The sequence below is a fragment of the Stegostoma tigrinum genome, chromosome 25 (assembly GCF_030684315.1).
Source record: "Stegostoma tigrinum isolate sSteTig4 chromosome 25, sSteTig4.hap1, whole genome shotgun sequence".
NCBI lineage: Eukaryota > Metazoa > Chordata > Chondrichthyes > Orectolobiformes > Stegostomatidae > Stegostoma > Stegostoma tigrinum.
In genome coordinates, this window is record NC_081378.1 from 15,807,777 (window position 1) to 15,823,394 (window position 15,618).

Here is a 15,618-nt window from a genome sequence, read left to right on the forward strand (position 1 = left end):
AGGGGATGTCAGAGGCAGGTTCTTTACGCAGAGAGTTGTGAGAGCATGGAATGCGTTGCCAGCAGCAGTTGTGGAAGCAAGGTCATTGGGGTCATTTAAGAGACTGCTGGACATGTATATGGTCACAGAAATTTGAGGGTGCATACATGAGGATCAATGGTCGGCACAACATTGTGGGCTGAAGGGCATGTTCCATGTTCCATGTTCCATGTTCCATGTTCCATGTTCCATGTTCCATGTTCCATGTTCCATGTTCCATGTTCCATGTTCCATGTTCCATGTTCCATGTTCCATGTTCCATGTTCCATGTTCCATGTTCCATGTTCCATGTTCCATGTTCCATGTTCCATGTTCCATGTTCCATGTTCCATGTTCCATGTTCCATGTTCCATGTTCCATGTTCCATGTTCCATGTTCCATGTTCCATGTTCCATGTTCCATGTTCCATGTTCCATGTTCCATGTTCCATGTTCCATGTTCCATGTTCCATGTTCCATGTTCCAGCTCAGAACCTTGAATATAGGACAACACAGGAGTTAGGATGTCATTTTGAAGTTGTACAGGATGTTGGTCAGGCTTCTTCTAGAGTACAGGGTGCAGTTAGATTAGATTAGATTCGCTACAGTGTGGAAACGGGCCCCTCTGCCCAACAAGTCCACACTGCCCTTTGCAGCATCCCACCCAGACCCATCCCCCAATAACCCCCACACCCCTGAACACTATGGGCAATTTAGCATGGCCAATCCACCTAACCTGCATCTTTGGACTGTGGGAGGAAACTGGAGCATCCGGAGGAAACCCACGCAGACACGGTGAGAATGTGCAAACTCCACACAGACAGTCGCCCGAGGGTGGAATCGAACCCGGGTCCCTGGCACTGTGAGGCTGCAGTGCTAGCCACTGAGCCACCCTGCTAGGAAGGACATTATTAAATTGGAGAAGGTTCAGGAGAGATTTACCAGATGTTGGCAGGAATGGAGGGTTTGAGGTATAAAAATAAATGGGAAAAGCTGGAATTTTTTCACTGGAGTGTAGGAAGTTGAGGGGTTAGCTTATTGAGGTTTATAAAATCATGAGGGCCATAAATAAGGTGAATGACAAGCATTCTTTCCCTAGCATGGGTGAGTTCAAATCTAGGTGGCATATTGTTAAGGTGACAGGAGAAAGATTTAAAAAGGACATTTGGACAATTTCTTTTACAGAGTGATTTGTGTGTGGAATTAACTGTCAGAGAAATTGTTGGATGCTAGTACAGTAACAATGGTTAAATGGATAATTCATGAATAGGAAACGTTTGAACGGATATGGGCCATGCACAGTCAGGTTGGAGTAGTTTAGTTTGAGAACATGGTCAGTGTGGACTGGTTGGTCTGAAGGGTCTGTTTCCATGCTCTATGTCTCTGTGACTCAGTTTGGGTTCTCTCCAGGCACTCAACTCCTGATCTCATTTCAACCTTGGTCCAAACATGGACTAAAGAGCTGAACTCGGGGAGTGAGATACGAGTGATTGCCCATGGCATCGAGGTAACATTTGACTGAGAACAGCAAACTGGAATCAATGAAAGTTGGGGGAATCTTTCCACTGTTTGAAGTCTAACATAGGGTAAAGGAAGATGTTTGTAGTCTGGGGTTGATTATCTGCACTCCACATTACGACGCAGTAGGTCTTCTGGGTATTGTCACAAAATGACCATCCTCAGCTGCTTCATAAATTACCTTCTCTTCATTACAGTGAAGATATTCGCAGATAAATGTGCAAGTTTAGTGTCATTCACAACTCCTCTGATTCTGAAGTAGTCCATGTCCATATGTAGCAAGACCACATCTATCCAGTCTTTGGCTGATTTGCAGCAAAAATCTTACAAACCACTTAAGTACCAGATAAGATTCTCTTCAAAAAAGAGAGTCTTTCTATTGCCTTTGACATTCAACGACATGAGGTTTTTTTTGTTCATTCATGGAGTGAATGTGTCTCAGCATTTATTGCCCATTCCAGGGTCAAGAGTCAACCACATTGCTGTGTGTCTGGAGTCACGTATAGCCTAGACTAAGTAAGGATGGTAGTTTCCTTGCCTAAAGAACTTTAGTGAACCAGATGGGTTTTTTTCCCCTAACATTCAACAACGTATTCATGTTCATCATTAGACTCTTAATCCCAGATTTTTATTGAATTCAAATTCCACCAACTGATGTGGTGGAATTTGAATGGTGGGATTTAAACCAGTGTTCCCAGAACATTAACTGGGTCTCTGGATTGACAGTAGCACTGGGCCATTGCCTCCACCACCACTGAATCCCCAACCATCAATATCCTGAGGGTTGTCATTGACTGGAAAGTGAACTGAACCACCCACCTAAATGTTGTGGCTGCAAAAGTAGCTCAGAAGCTTCCTGTCTCCCTAATGCCTGTCCACAATCTGATGAGGAGTTTGATGGAATAGTCTCCATTTGCCTAGATGGATGCAGCTCCAACACCACCCACGAAACTTGCCACCATCAAGAACAAAACATTGAGCTTGATTGGCACCTATTGACCAACTTCGACATTTTCTCCCTTTATCACTGATGCACAATTGCAACAGTGTGTACCTCTACAAGATGCACTGCAGTAACTCAGCAAAGCTGCTTCAAAAGCACCATCCAACCCATAACATCCATCACCTCGAAGGGTAAGGGCAACAGATTATGGGAATACCACACCGGCAGGCTTCCCCTCCAAGCTTTGCACCATCCTGACTTGGAACTATATCACCGCTCCTTTACTACTGGTGGATCACAATCCCAGAACTTCTTTTCTTAATAGTACTGTGAATGTACCTACGCCCAAGTATTATTGTGGCTCAACAAGGCAGCTCACTACCACTTTCAACTGGGTAATTAGGGAAGAACAATGAATACTGACCAACCCAGCAATTCCCACATTCCATGAACATTTTTTTAAAAATTACACCACGTTAAAGGGCACAGTCTTGGCCTTGCTAAGTAAGGAAAGATGCAGCTGCCTTATAGGGGTTGTAAGAAATGTTAACTGGATGATAATGAGAGGATTGTCCTAAAAGGTGAAATTAAGTATACTGAACCCATGTTCTCTGAAGTTTAGAAAACTGAAGGCAATCTTATTGGAACATATGAAATTCTTAGCGTATAGCCTGTCAAGTCTTATTATAGGATGTTTCTCCTGATCTAAAGAGTCTGGAATTGCAGGGCATTGTCTCAGAATAAGGAGATGCCCAGTTATATGTGAGATGAAGAGAAACATCTTTCCTCAGGTCTGTGAGTTTTTTGGAATTCATGAGTCAAAGGACTGATGATGCTATGTCAATAAATATTTACTAGGTCAAAATCAATAGGTATTTAGACAAAAGTGGAGCTGATGTAGAAATGCAGCCTTAGTACAAAATTATGGAACTGGTTCCAGGGCCTGTATTGCCTGCTCCTGATGTTATTTTTTGCTCATAATTACTGTTTATTTTTTAATTTATGTTCTTCCATCTGCTTAGATGCTCTTCAATAACTTGTCTAATGTTCCCAGAAATAGTATAATTCCTCTTTGTCACAATTTAAGTTGCTCATTATTTTCTGAGAGATTATACACTTTTCTTTAAAAATAAATTATCTGTTTACAGCAAACTCTTAGAAGAATGTGTTACTTGACAATCAAAGAGATGGCGAATATATCAGAAGATGTAATAATTGTCACAAGCAGGTAAGAGTGAGAAAGTATAATTAGTCTTAGTAATTTTGTTTAATCTGTCATGATTTAAATATAAACGTTACAATGGGAGAAAAGAGAGTTTACTTTAGTTACATTACTTCTTAGGACTCCATTTGAAGATCAGTGTGTTTTACAATGGGCTGCTCAGTCATCTTTGGCACTTTGGCACCTTTCAGACAACTGGAAGATATCAGAGCCATTATGCATCATTTAGGTTTTGATGTGTAGGAGTGTAGCCAAATCCTTAGTGAAGTTTCTGAACCACACAGAATAACCTGGATTAATTTGTCAACAAAGTTGTGAGCAATTGGCTTTAAAAGCACTATGGGATACCTTTTTGGAAGTATGTGTTACCGCTTATGGGGAAACTGCCTTGTTACTCTTTTACTTAGAGGATGATGATCTTCCATCTCTGGCTTTTACTTTGGCAAAGTACCAATTTTATCTCCAGCAGTAAAAACTTTGGTGATTGTGTCTTTGGTATTATCATTTTTATTACTTTTCTTTATATTTCTAATCAACCTATCCAGAGAGATGTTATTACACACTTCTGGGAGCAGGTGCGACTTGAACCTGGACTTTGTGATCCAGACATAGGGGCACCATCATTGCACCATAAGAGTCTGTTTATATTTACTCTCTGTACTTGTAAAGATTTAAAGTATCGATGTAAAATTGGCATCGGTGGGTTAAAAACTGAAGAAAGTAGCCACTAGTGTGGAAAATTTCTGTTCCTCATCGTTTAGAACTTGTCTCAAATTAGAATAGAAGTGTAGTATTGGTGCAGTCCTGGGGATAAATTTTATGATTTAAGATTGAGAGCAGATGATAGTTCAAAGTACCGCTTTCCTGAAACTGGGTCTGCAGTGTTCAAAAAAAATGAAAACCCTACATTCGCCCATCATATTCGTCTAAAACTCTATTTGCCCACCACTCACATGACTTCATGACTTCAGTTAGTTAATATTATTTTCTGTTTGTTAATATGTCAAGTTTGACCAAGGACATGACTGGGAAGGATGATGTGTATAGAGGTCCAGCTGTAAGGGCTCTCTGCCGCATTACAGATGTAAGTATGCACTCTGGAGAAAGAACAGCTTGTGCAACTGCTGCAGTGAAATATAATGAAGCTTCCTTTTCTTCATTGTACATTTGAGAAATTCACGAGCAGATTTTGGCTATAATTTTATGTCAAAATGCACGAAGTGAACATGAAGCTAGGGCTAGTGGATGTGATTTGGAACAAAACTTAATCTATCTGTTTCTGATCATATGAAAGTTCCTGCTTCAATTTTGTGTTCAAGTGAAATTAAAGCAATATCACCAACTTCAAATTTGAATAAAGTTCAAAAGGAAGCTAATTGTATACCTGCAGAAAAAGAGGTAGAAGGAATTTCAACTTGTATCTGATAAGTTGGTTAATTGAAACTGGTGGTAACAGTACCATACTGTTTGCTTGGTTGCTTTTGAAATTTTCCAGAGTTTATTTTCAGAAAGGGCTCATGTGTTCGATAAGAGATTGCCTGGTTGGGAGTTTTGGTGGCAAAACTCTCAGTAGCTTGCACCTTTCTATCTCTGTCACCTCCTCCAATCCTACAACCCTCTGAGGTGTCTGTGCTGCTCTAATTCCAAACCTTTTGTGTAACACGTTTTAACTGCTTGATCAAATTCCCTCCCTAAACCTTGCTTTCACTCTACCTGTCTTTCATTCTCCATGTTGTGATCCTGTGAAATGCCTCGGGTTGATTTGTTCTAGTTAAGGTGAATATAAGTGAAAGGTGTTAGGCAGGAGGTTGTGTAAGCTGCATGTTATTTTGATAGGAAAACGCCAGGTAGGTCCTATTTTAGTTTTAATGTTCATAAAAATTGCTTTGTACTTTTCAATTAACTTCCCCCAATTAGTAACGGTACTCTGAGCCTACAATTAAAGCACATCACTGTTTTTTTTACCTGGCGTGTGATCGATCAAGCTGAAGTCTGGAACAGAGTTTCAATCCACAGGCAGCTAACTCGGGTGAAATAAACTGAGCTAAACAACAACTCTGCAGCACCTTCACTTCTCTAGCACAGTCAATGTTAAAAGTATTAGAATACACTTTATTTTAAGTTCCTTACTGTCATTTCCTTGGTAGATAACAATGCTGCAGGGAATTGAACGTTATATGAAGCAAGCTATTGTGGATAAGGTGGCAAGTGTTTCCAGCTCTGCATTGGTTTCCTCTCTGGTAAGGATGTCTTAAATAATAATTTTTCATTCATTTGAAAAACACACCTTTTGATCATTGTAAAATATAAATTATTTTAAATTCAGTATTACCATTTACAGTTAAAATGCATTACCTGAAGGCAAAACCATTCACAATACTACTATTATTTTGAGATAGTAAGAACTGCCAATGCTGGAGCCAAAGATAACACAACCGAAGATATATTTCCCTCCCCACCCCCATCTGCCTTTTGTAGCGACCACTCTCTCTGCAACTCCCTTGTCTGCTCCACACTCTCCACTAGCCCCACCACCTTCGGCACCTTTCCCTGAAACCGCAGGAAGCACTACACTGTCCCTACACCCTCCCCCTGCCCAACTCCATTCAAGGCACCAAACAAACCTTGCATATCAAACAGAGGTTCACCTGCACATCTGTCAGTGTGGTCTGCTGCTCCCAATGTGACCGCCTCTCCATCGGTGAGACCAAACAGAGGCTCAGAGACCGCTTTTGTAGAGCACCTGCGCTCTGTTCACGACAAACGTCAACACCTTCCAGTTGAAAACCATTTCAACTACCACTCCCACTGTCACATCTCCATCCTGAACCTCCTCCATTGTCACACTGACACCACCTGGAAACTGGTGGAGCAGCGCCTCATATTCCACCTTGGGAGCCTGTAGCCCAATGACCTAACTGGATTTTACCAGTTTCAAAATCTTCTCATCCCCGCCTCCTTGACCTGACATAACCTGCCCATCTTCTCTCCCACCAATCTACTCCTCCCATTTCACTGACCAATCCCTACCACTGCCTACCTGCACTCGCCTATCGCTATCCCACCTACCTTCCCCAGCCCCACCCCTCCTGTCTATTTATTTCTGAGCTCCCTTCCCCCTCACCCATTTCTGAAGAAGTGTCCTGACCCAGAATGTCAACTTTCCTGCTCCTCTGATGTTGCCTGGGCTACTATTATTTTGTTACCTGTGTGAATTTAAAGCTTGCTTTTTTTTCCAAAAAGGGCATGTTTTAAGGAAATATTCATAGAATCATAGAATCCCCACAGTGCAGAAACAGGGCATTCAGCCCACCATGTCCACACCGATCCCCAAAGAGCATCTCACCCAGACCCATCCCCTTACCCTTTCCCTGTAACCCCACATTTCACGTGGCTAATGCACCTAATCTATATTTCCCTGAACACCTACCAATTTAGCATGGCCAATCTACTTGCACATCTTTGGACCGTGGGGGGAAACCGGCACACCTGGCGGAAACCCATGCATACATGGGGAAACGGGGCAAACTCCACACAGACAGTCGCCCGAGGGTGGAATCGATCTCTTTCCCCTGGTTGTGTGAGTCAGCAGTGCTAACCACTGAACCACCATGCCACCACCTAAATATTAAACCTCCATAATTTGTTCATATCAATGAAACTTACATAATTTGTTCATATCTATGGAAGAAAATTAAGGACAATTTTACTTTGATTATCTGGGGGCTCTGTGAAGAAAGTTAGGATTTATAAGTAGATGTTAACTTTTAGAAACTCTACTTAGGAATTAGCATCTAATTGACACTAGTTTTTTAAGTCACTACTGAAAACAATAAATCTCAGTGGCAGTTCTAAGAACTTTCTCAGGTTACAAACAACTCTGTTAGCTGAAAATCAAAACCATGTTTAAGATTCTTTCACTCTGAATGATATTTCTTATTACTGTTGGAGCAGGGACAATTTTAAACTAACAGCCAGTGCACTGAGATTTTTGACAAAATTTCCTTGCTTCTTTAACATGATAGTCATAGTTATAGGTGGAATTACATTGTTCAACCATTGTGTTTTTCACTCTCCTGTGCTTATTTCCTTCCTACTGTTTGGGTTTTTCCAACAATTCCTGAAATGAAAAGTTGAATAGTTGACTTCAATTAGGCCTCCGCCAAAATTGCTTTTATTTTTAGACTACAAGTTGCAGAAGAGCAGCCTGACTTGAATCTTCCTTTTCCTGAGGAAAATAATGCAGTCATAGCTCTCTATTTTTCAACAGCACACTTGAAAGGAGGAGTAACATATGTCCTCCCATTTTTGTGACATAAAACACCAATGCAATAACAAACTGCCCCATTATATGTCTCCAAATAAGTTCTATAGGCTTTGGTAGGCAAAAGGTTCAGGTCTAGGCACAGAGCTTCTTCACTGGTACCTGATATTTTGCTCCCCTGGAAAATTGAGGCACAGTATTTGGGGAATTATTCTTCTGAAAATTGTAGATTTTGGTTTAGTGAATGTAATATAAGATTTATTAATTGAGAAAAATGCATTGAAACTAGACAAATACCTGGAAGTAAAAAAATAGGTTTAATTATTCATTTGCAACTTTGAATTTGGAATCACAATCAAGTCTGTTGTCTCTGCAATTAGAGAGATCTCATTTTCTTGTCAACTGCAAGTAGGCTTTCTGTTTGCCAGAATAAAAATCAATGTTCATAAGCGAGATATATTGCAGCATTTTCCGTTCTTATCTCCAGCATTCCCAAATTGTCTTTTCATCTGTACAAAAATTTTGTTGGTTATTCACCAACAGTTTTTATTAGCTAGTGACAAATACACTATTAAAAATTATAATTTGTTGTGCAAAGGCATTTATTTCTTTCTTATGGTTTTAAAAATTCTTTAGCATCTCTTATCTACAAGTTACGATGTGGTGAAACGTTGGGTGAATGAGGCTCAAGAGGCTGCTTCCAGTGATAATATCATGGTGCAGGTAAGCTGATGCAGTTTAGCAAAATGAAGTAAGACTCTTTTAAATAGGGGACAAAAGCTTGGGTTTTAAATACATTTAGTTTGTACCTCCCTCAGCCTTTCTACAAAGTTCACAGGAAAGAATGAGTTATAATTGACAAGAATGAACTTGGTCTTCAGTTCAGCTCTTTTGAGGCTGCAGGGAGGAAAAGGTACAGCAAGAAGCATCATTTTTAAACAAGAGTTCGATGTTTGAAATGGATAATTGTCCAATCCCTACCGTTTACCTTGTGGTCTTATTTTGTAGTTTAGGAGAAAGGAAAAGAAAGATACAAAAAGATTGTGTCCCTTTATTATATCCGCAGAGTGCCCCAAGATGCTTCATGTCAATAAATTACTTTTGAAGTGTAATCACTCCTATGTAGTCAAATCTGTTGCAACGAATTGAAGATTAAATGTTGCATGTTAAATAAGTGGAAACTGGTTAAGAAATGATACAATCTCAAGTGAATACACATCAAATTTGAGTTACAGATAAATGCAAATCGAAATTTATTTGACAAGGTCAGAGGTAGAGATATGAAAGCAATATAGAATAGGATTTTTGCTCTCATCTTTGTAATGGAGTCATAAGAGCTGCCAAACAATTTAAATTGTTTATGCAGTTCTAACATGAATACAATTTGAAAGCTTGTGTGAACAAGAGAGATCCTCACCCAAGCCAACAAATCTGGTAGGAGGGTATTAGAGATAAACTATTCATTTGGAAAGTGGAATCAAAAAATTTGGTTGAGATAAAAATAGTTTGCATCTCTGTTTGAATCATGACCAACTATGTATGCTTTCATGCTGTCTTTCACTTTGTGTGTTTCTGGAGTAGCTTGCCGCTAATAAGTGAAGGTGACAAATAGAGGAGAATGTTATTCAGGCCAGCACTTCAAGTGGAGTAAATACTAACACAAAATGCAGGTAGCTCAGTTTGGAATTTGTAAATGAAAAAATGCTGGAAGACTTCCCTAGAAGCTGGAAGATTGAAACTAAAGGAAGAACTCCATTAGTCCTGACAGAAGTTCATGATAGAAAAGAGTCAGCAGAATTAGTCTTGAAGACATTTGGGTATCTGTCAGCAGTCAGGACAAGCTGAGATGTTCATGTTCATGTGTTCTTTAGGAAAAGTTGGAAAGACACTTAGCCAAAAGTTAACGGAAGGATCCCTACAGAAAGCAAGAAAAAAAAGTGAATTCCAGAGGGCTAAGGCATACCTTTGCACTGTCCCAAAAAGGCTGAATTAATTTTCAATATCCAAAGGAACTCTTAGGGTTGATATGGGGAATAAAAAAGCAGAACTGATTTACAGCATATGTCTTTATAAACTATATTATTAAGTTAGTTTTGAACTCGATGTTTGATTTCCCTTCATATAAAGCAAAGACTTTTTTTGTTTCAAAAACATGAAGTCTTCTGTCATAGTTCTTTTAATTCATCACTGGGTATTAGGATTCATACAAATATCTGAACTATGAGTAGAAGTAGACCATTCACCCTCTCAAACCTGTTCCACCATTCCATAAGTTCAAAATTCTTGTCTTAAACCCAATCTTCTCCCTTTCAAACTGGATGTAAAATTCAATCATACTGGTATTACTGCTAACTAAAGATTCTCTTACTCTGAAGACAATCATTAATCCTGTCTCATTACACATTACCAAGTCTAACATTAAAAACCAAAAGAACTGCAGATGCTGTAAATCAAATGAAAACAAAAACAGAAGTTGCTGGAAAAGATCAGCAGGTCTGGCAGCATCTGTGAAGAAAAATCGAAGTTAACGTTTTGGGTCCAGTGATCCTTCCTTAGAATCTCTAACATATCCTGCTGTCTGATTCCAGAACATGCTGTTCTAAGAAATAGTCTCTAAAGGTTACCATTGTGAACCTTAATTTAAATTTATATGCAGATTGAAGTCATCCATGATTATTGACTTGTCTTTATAACAGGTAGTTGCTACTATATCCTTCATCTTACATTGTGGCTATTGTTAGGGAGCTTGTAGACTATCAGCACTAGTGACTTCTTTCCACCACTGTTCCTTATCTTCATCCGGTCCTGTGTGTGTGTTGGGGGACGCGGTTGCACATTTTGATTTTTCTCTTCCTCTTCTTCAAGCTGCTATCCCTACTCTTGTACTCGTCATAAAGCTGTGCTCCATGTGCACTCTTGTGATGTTTCAGATAAAGTGGCTGTTCCTCTGTCTTGCTGAATCTGTTTCACAATAATACTGAACTGCTGCTCAGTGAACTTTTGACATCTGCCTGGACAGGTTAATGACACCTTAATTTAATATCACCTGTCACCTACAATGTGGTACTCCCTCGTTACTGAAATATTGGTCTAAACTTTGTGCTGAATTGTATGGGTTCAGTGTCAGAGGTGTAGGTGGCTCAGTGGTTAGTACTGATGCCTTGCAGTGCCAGGTACTGGGATTCAATTCCAGGCTTCGGTGACTGTGTGGAGTTTCCACGTTCTCCCCATGTCTGCATGGGTTTCTACTAGGTGCTGCGGTTTCCTCCCACAGTCCAGAGATGTATAGGACAGGAGGATTGGCCATTCCAAATTGCCTGTAGTGACCAGGGATGTGCACGCTATGTGGATTATCCATGGTAAATATGAGGTTATGGGGATAGGGTGAGGAGACTTGGTCTGGGTGGGATGCTTTTTGGTGCAGACTTGATTGGCAAAATGGCTTCTTCCTGCAAGAGGTTCTGTGAATACGAAATGCAATTTTACTGAGTTAGCACATTATTTTGGCTGTCCGCAACCTGCTGTAGCCACTCGTAATGACAGTAAAGTGGATTAAAAGCAAATTGGCATAGATTTAAAATGATTGATAAAGAAGCAAAAGTGATATGAGAGAAGGCTTCCCAGAGTAGGTAAGGCATAGAATACACCTCTTGAGTGTGTGATAGATGCACATAGGAGATGAGTTTCAAAGAGAAGACTGAGGCATTGCATTAAGTAAAATGCTCATTGAGAGACTCATTGTATACACAGTGGGGTAAATGGCTATCATCTGAACTGTAACAATTGTGATTTTATAATGGTATCGTATTAACTTGAAAGAAAGTATTGCCTGCAGATGGTTTCTGGTAAAAGTAAAGCAAGATATGTTGATAGATGACAGTAAGGATTTTGATATCTTTCCATGTCATTATTGAGGACTAAATGGTAGAACTTGATGACTATTTGATAGAAACCCTTCAGTAGAGTGAATAATAGACTTCATCTCCATTAATTATTTTTGGAACATGTACTGTGATAGCAATAATACCATAGTCCTTCCAAATTTATCTATCTTTCTTGTATCCCAGTGTATCCTCCCATTTTGAAATAAAGGTTTATTGCTCAAATTCATTTTCACTTTACTATTTGTACTCCAGCAAAAATAGAAGTTCTTCACAATACAGACATGCCTTGTTCCTAAAAACTTTTAGCTTTTAAAGCCTACGGCACTGCACTCCAGGTTTTCTAAGGAACTAGAAAGCAAATAGAGGAATAATTGGGGAAGAATAATACTGATCTGTTGAGGGTATCGATGTTTTCATTATCTTTGCTTTGCTTGCTGATGTCTCCATGTCATTCTTCCTTGCTCTATTTCAGTATCATGCTTTAGGCCTATTGTATCACATACGTAAGACTGACCGGTTAGCCGTTACTAAGATGGTAAATAAATTCACAAAGTGTGGTCTGAAATCCCCATTTGCCTACTGCATGCTGATCCGGATTGCAAGTAAACTCTTGGAAGAAGCAGAGGGAGGGTAAGTTACTCCTTTTATCGTTTTCGTATTTGACATCCCCAATTTTGTTGGCTAACAGGTTAACTTGACCATTCTGGCAATCCAAGCAGTTTCACAAATTGTATATCTAAAATGCTAAGTTATATGGTCAGATGTTTTGGTTAGATTTGATGGTGCTCAGTCTCATTCAGGTTGTAGTCTTGTTTCCATGTCTAAGTCTATTCTGAAAAATTTTGAGAACTCGATTGTTGCTGATGTAGATTTTACTGAAATAGTACACTTAGACATAAAGTGATTTTAGGCTTAGGCTTTCTTACTCACTTAAAATTCGAAAGGACACTAGAATCACAAAATCATAGAATGGTTTCAACACAGAAGAAGGCATTTCATCCTGTTATGTCTGGACAGATCCTCTGCAAGAGGAACTCAGTTAGCACATTTTCCCACCTTTTCTCTGAGACCTGCATTTTTTTTCCCTCTAAGTAACAACCCAATTCTGTTTTGAAAGCCACAAAAGAATCTGCCCGCACCACATTTTCCAACTGCATTAAAATAATATTTTTCTTATGTGCCATTGTTTTTAGTTGTTTCAACATCTTTGTTTTCAGTATGAATTAAAATAGAAGAAAATTGTTTTTGTTAATTTTCTACTTTTCCTCAGCTCTTGGGATGCTGCCCCATGACTGGTGAGAGCTATTACGTAAGGTGAAGGAATGATCCTTCTGTTTATATTTTTAAATTTCACTTCTTTCCAAGACAGAGTTGATCTCAGCCCGCTTCCTATTTTTCCTGTTGGAATGCTGAGATCAGAAACTGTAAATAGTCTCCTTTACCATGCACATCAGAAGATCTTAACTGTTAGTTGTAACTCTGAAGAAAAAAAAATGGGGAGCCATGAGAACAAAACCAGATTTATAGCTCAGTTCTTTAAATATGCATGGTAATTTTCAACTTTGCTTTAATGTTGTGAGCTTTTCCCAATAGGACTGTTTGTTGTAAATTCAGACATGTGCTGCACATGATGTTCCAGCCATAATATTTGAAAAATTTGATATGTTTGCCTTTATGGTTTTGATACAAGCATTCAGAGGCTGAAGTTCCCACAGTCAGGCAAACTTAGAAAATTAAACTTAGTTGTTTTCAGAAGTTTGGAGTTTGAAAGCCGTCTGTGTATTACAATGTCAACATCTTATAAGATGGTCCATTGTAATTTGTGTGCTTAACCTGCAACATATTGTCACAGTAACAACAGATGTGCAAATTGAAAGTGCATGTCCAATTGACAAATGGTACTTGCTAACCAGAAAAATAAATCTAAATAATGTTCTGTCCACAAACCACTATACAGTTTATGTAAAGTAAAAATTAACAAGGCATGAATTTCAATCCGGATTTAGGTGACCGTTATAACTGCCCAAATCTTGTACTTATTGATGTTGTCTGATTGTCCTCAATTAGTTTATTACATTTCAGTAATTTTCAGGGCTCCATATTTCCTCAAATTAATTCATACTGACCCTGGAATCTTGTAACCTAACAGGCAGGACTGTACCTTATTTGATTTCATTGAAAGCTGCTTACGTAATAAACATGAAATGGTTGTCTACGAGGCAGCATCAGCCATCGTCCATCTACCTAACTGCACTGCTAGGGAGCTGGCACCAGCTGTCTCAGGTAAATACTTTCAAACTGACAACAAGGCAAGTATGATACAACTTAGTGTTAGATGCAGGCCTGCAATACAAAACAGCCCCTTAATGATGCCTGATTCATTACTCATCCTCCTTAAAAGTTCTTTTAAAAATGAGAGATATGTTTGAAAACTATGGTTCCCTTGATTGATTACTAAACTCTGTATATATACAATTACTCAGTGTTAAGATTAACTGACATTGACTGTGGGAATTCTACGGTTAGTTTTCATGTTGGTGAACGAGGGAGAGCAAGAAAATCATCAGAAACATTACTTCATTGGACTCTGAGTATCTTTGTAGCAATGCTTCAGCAGTATTATGATAAAAAAGAAAGGAATTGGCTATACTTACCACTGATCATTATTTGGTCCTCTGTACAAGGCTGTAATTTTGGAATAAGAACTGGATCTGATTTATTTTTGAAATCCACAATGACTGACATCCTACTCAATTTTCATTGTTAAAGTTCATGTGAAGAATGGCTTATGTTTGAAGGGCTAATGCTAGTCACAGCTGTACCCTAAACTACTTTAGAGTTGGAGCCCAGTCTTTGGATTATTGGCATGTGATCTTTGGATCATATTGGTCATGGTAGAATAGCATTAGACTAATGAAGCAGCATGATTGCTCTGTTGTGTCTGGAGTGTGAGAAATCTGAGTTTTCTGGTTTTGGAAATGTTCTCTGTGATGAATTACCTCCTTCAAGAAAGTGAATATTTTTACTACTAACGATGATAGTATATAATTTTTCAGAAGGATGGTATAGTTGTCTCAAATAAATGCAAAGAACACCGGAGAAGCTCAGAAGGTGAGATCTGCTGAGTTTTTCCAGCATTCTGTGTTTAAAATTTCCAACAACTGCAGTAGTTTGCTTTAGTTAGCTCAAATATTTTTTTTTAAGCTTCTTTAGTTTTAAATTAATAATCTTTGCTGCTGTTGAATTTTGCCTTATTAATTCTTCCTATATGGTAAAATTGAGTTAACTTATTTTGTTTTTCAAACAGTTCTGCAGCTTTTCTGTAGTTCTTCCAAACCGGCTCTGAGATTTGCTGCTGTTAGAACTCTTAACAAAGTAAGTTCAGCTCGTTGCTTTTTCACTATGTAAGTAATGTTTGTGAATATTAAAAATGTCTTAGATCACTGAATCATTTGTCGCACAGGGTCTTTGATTTTTTTTTAGTAGAGCTGTCACTGTTATATTATTTCAATTCTTTATTTGGCCTGCCTAGAAAAGTCTCAAAATTATTACACTGAGAACCTTATATAAGTAGAGTTTTGATTTTTCTGAAAGGAATGCATATTCCCTCTTCTGAAATGATGCTTTAGTCCTAAGTGCTCATATGTAGCTTGAAGGTTGCATGGGGGTCCAACATTGGGCATCGTACTATTACATTTTAATTAGTTGATATTTGAACAGCTTACCGCTAGAGCAGTTGTGAAACTCCATCTGCTTGACCAGCTAGGATT

The 15,618-nt window shown here is 38.8% G+C and overlaps 1 protein-coding gene across 2 annotated transcripts in view; it reads left to right on the top strand.

Annotated features, from left to right (window-relative positions):
- The window catches only part of copg2 (COPI coat complex subunit gamma 2), a 61,744-nt gene that overhangs the window by 20,534 nt on the left and 25,592 nt on the right, over window positions 1–15,618 (top strand). For both annotated transcript variants that reach the window (XM_048553938.2, XM_048553937.1), the window contains exons 5-11: window positions 3,627–3,706; window positions 4,709–4,784; window positions 5,848–5,940; window positions 8,601–8,687; window positions 12,321–12,478; window positions 13,998–14,131; window positions 15,156–15,223. In XM_048553938.2, the coding sequence (XP_048409895.1) occupies window positions 3,627–3,706; window positions 4,709–4,784; window positions 5,848–5,940; window positions 8,601–8,687; window positions 12,321–12,478; window positions 13,998–14,131; window positions 15,156–15,223 (696 nt within the window). The remainder of the gene's footprint in view (window positions 1–3,626; window positions 3,707–4,708; window positions 4,785–5,847; window positions 5,941–8,600; window positions 8,688–12,320; window positions 12,479–13,997; window positions 14,132–15,155; window positions 15,224–15,618) is intronic.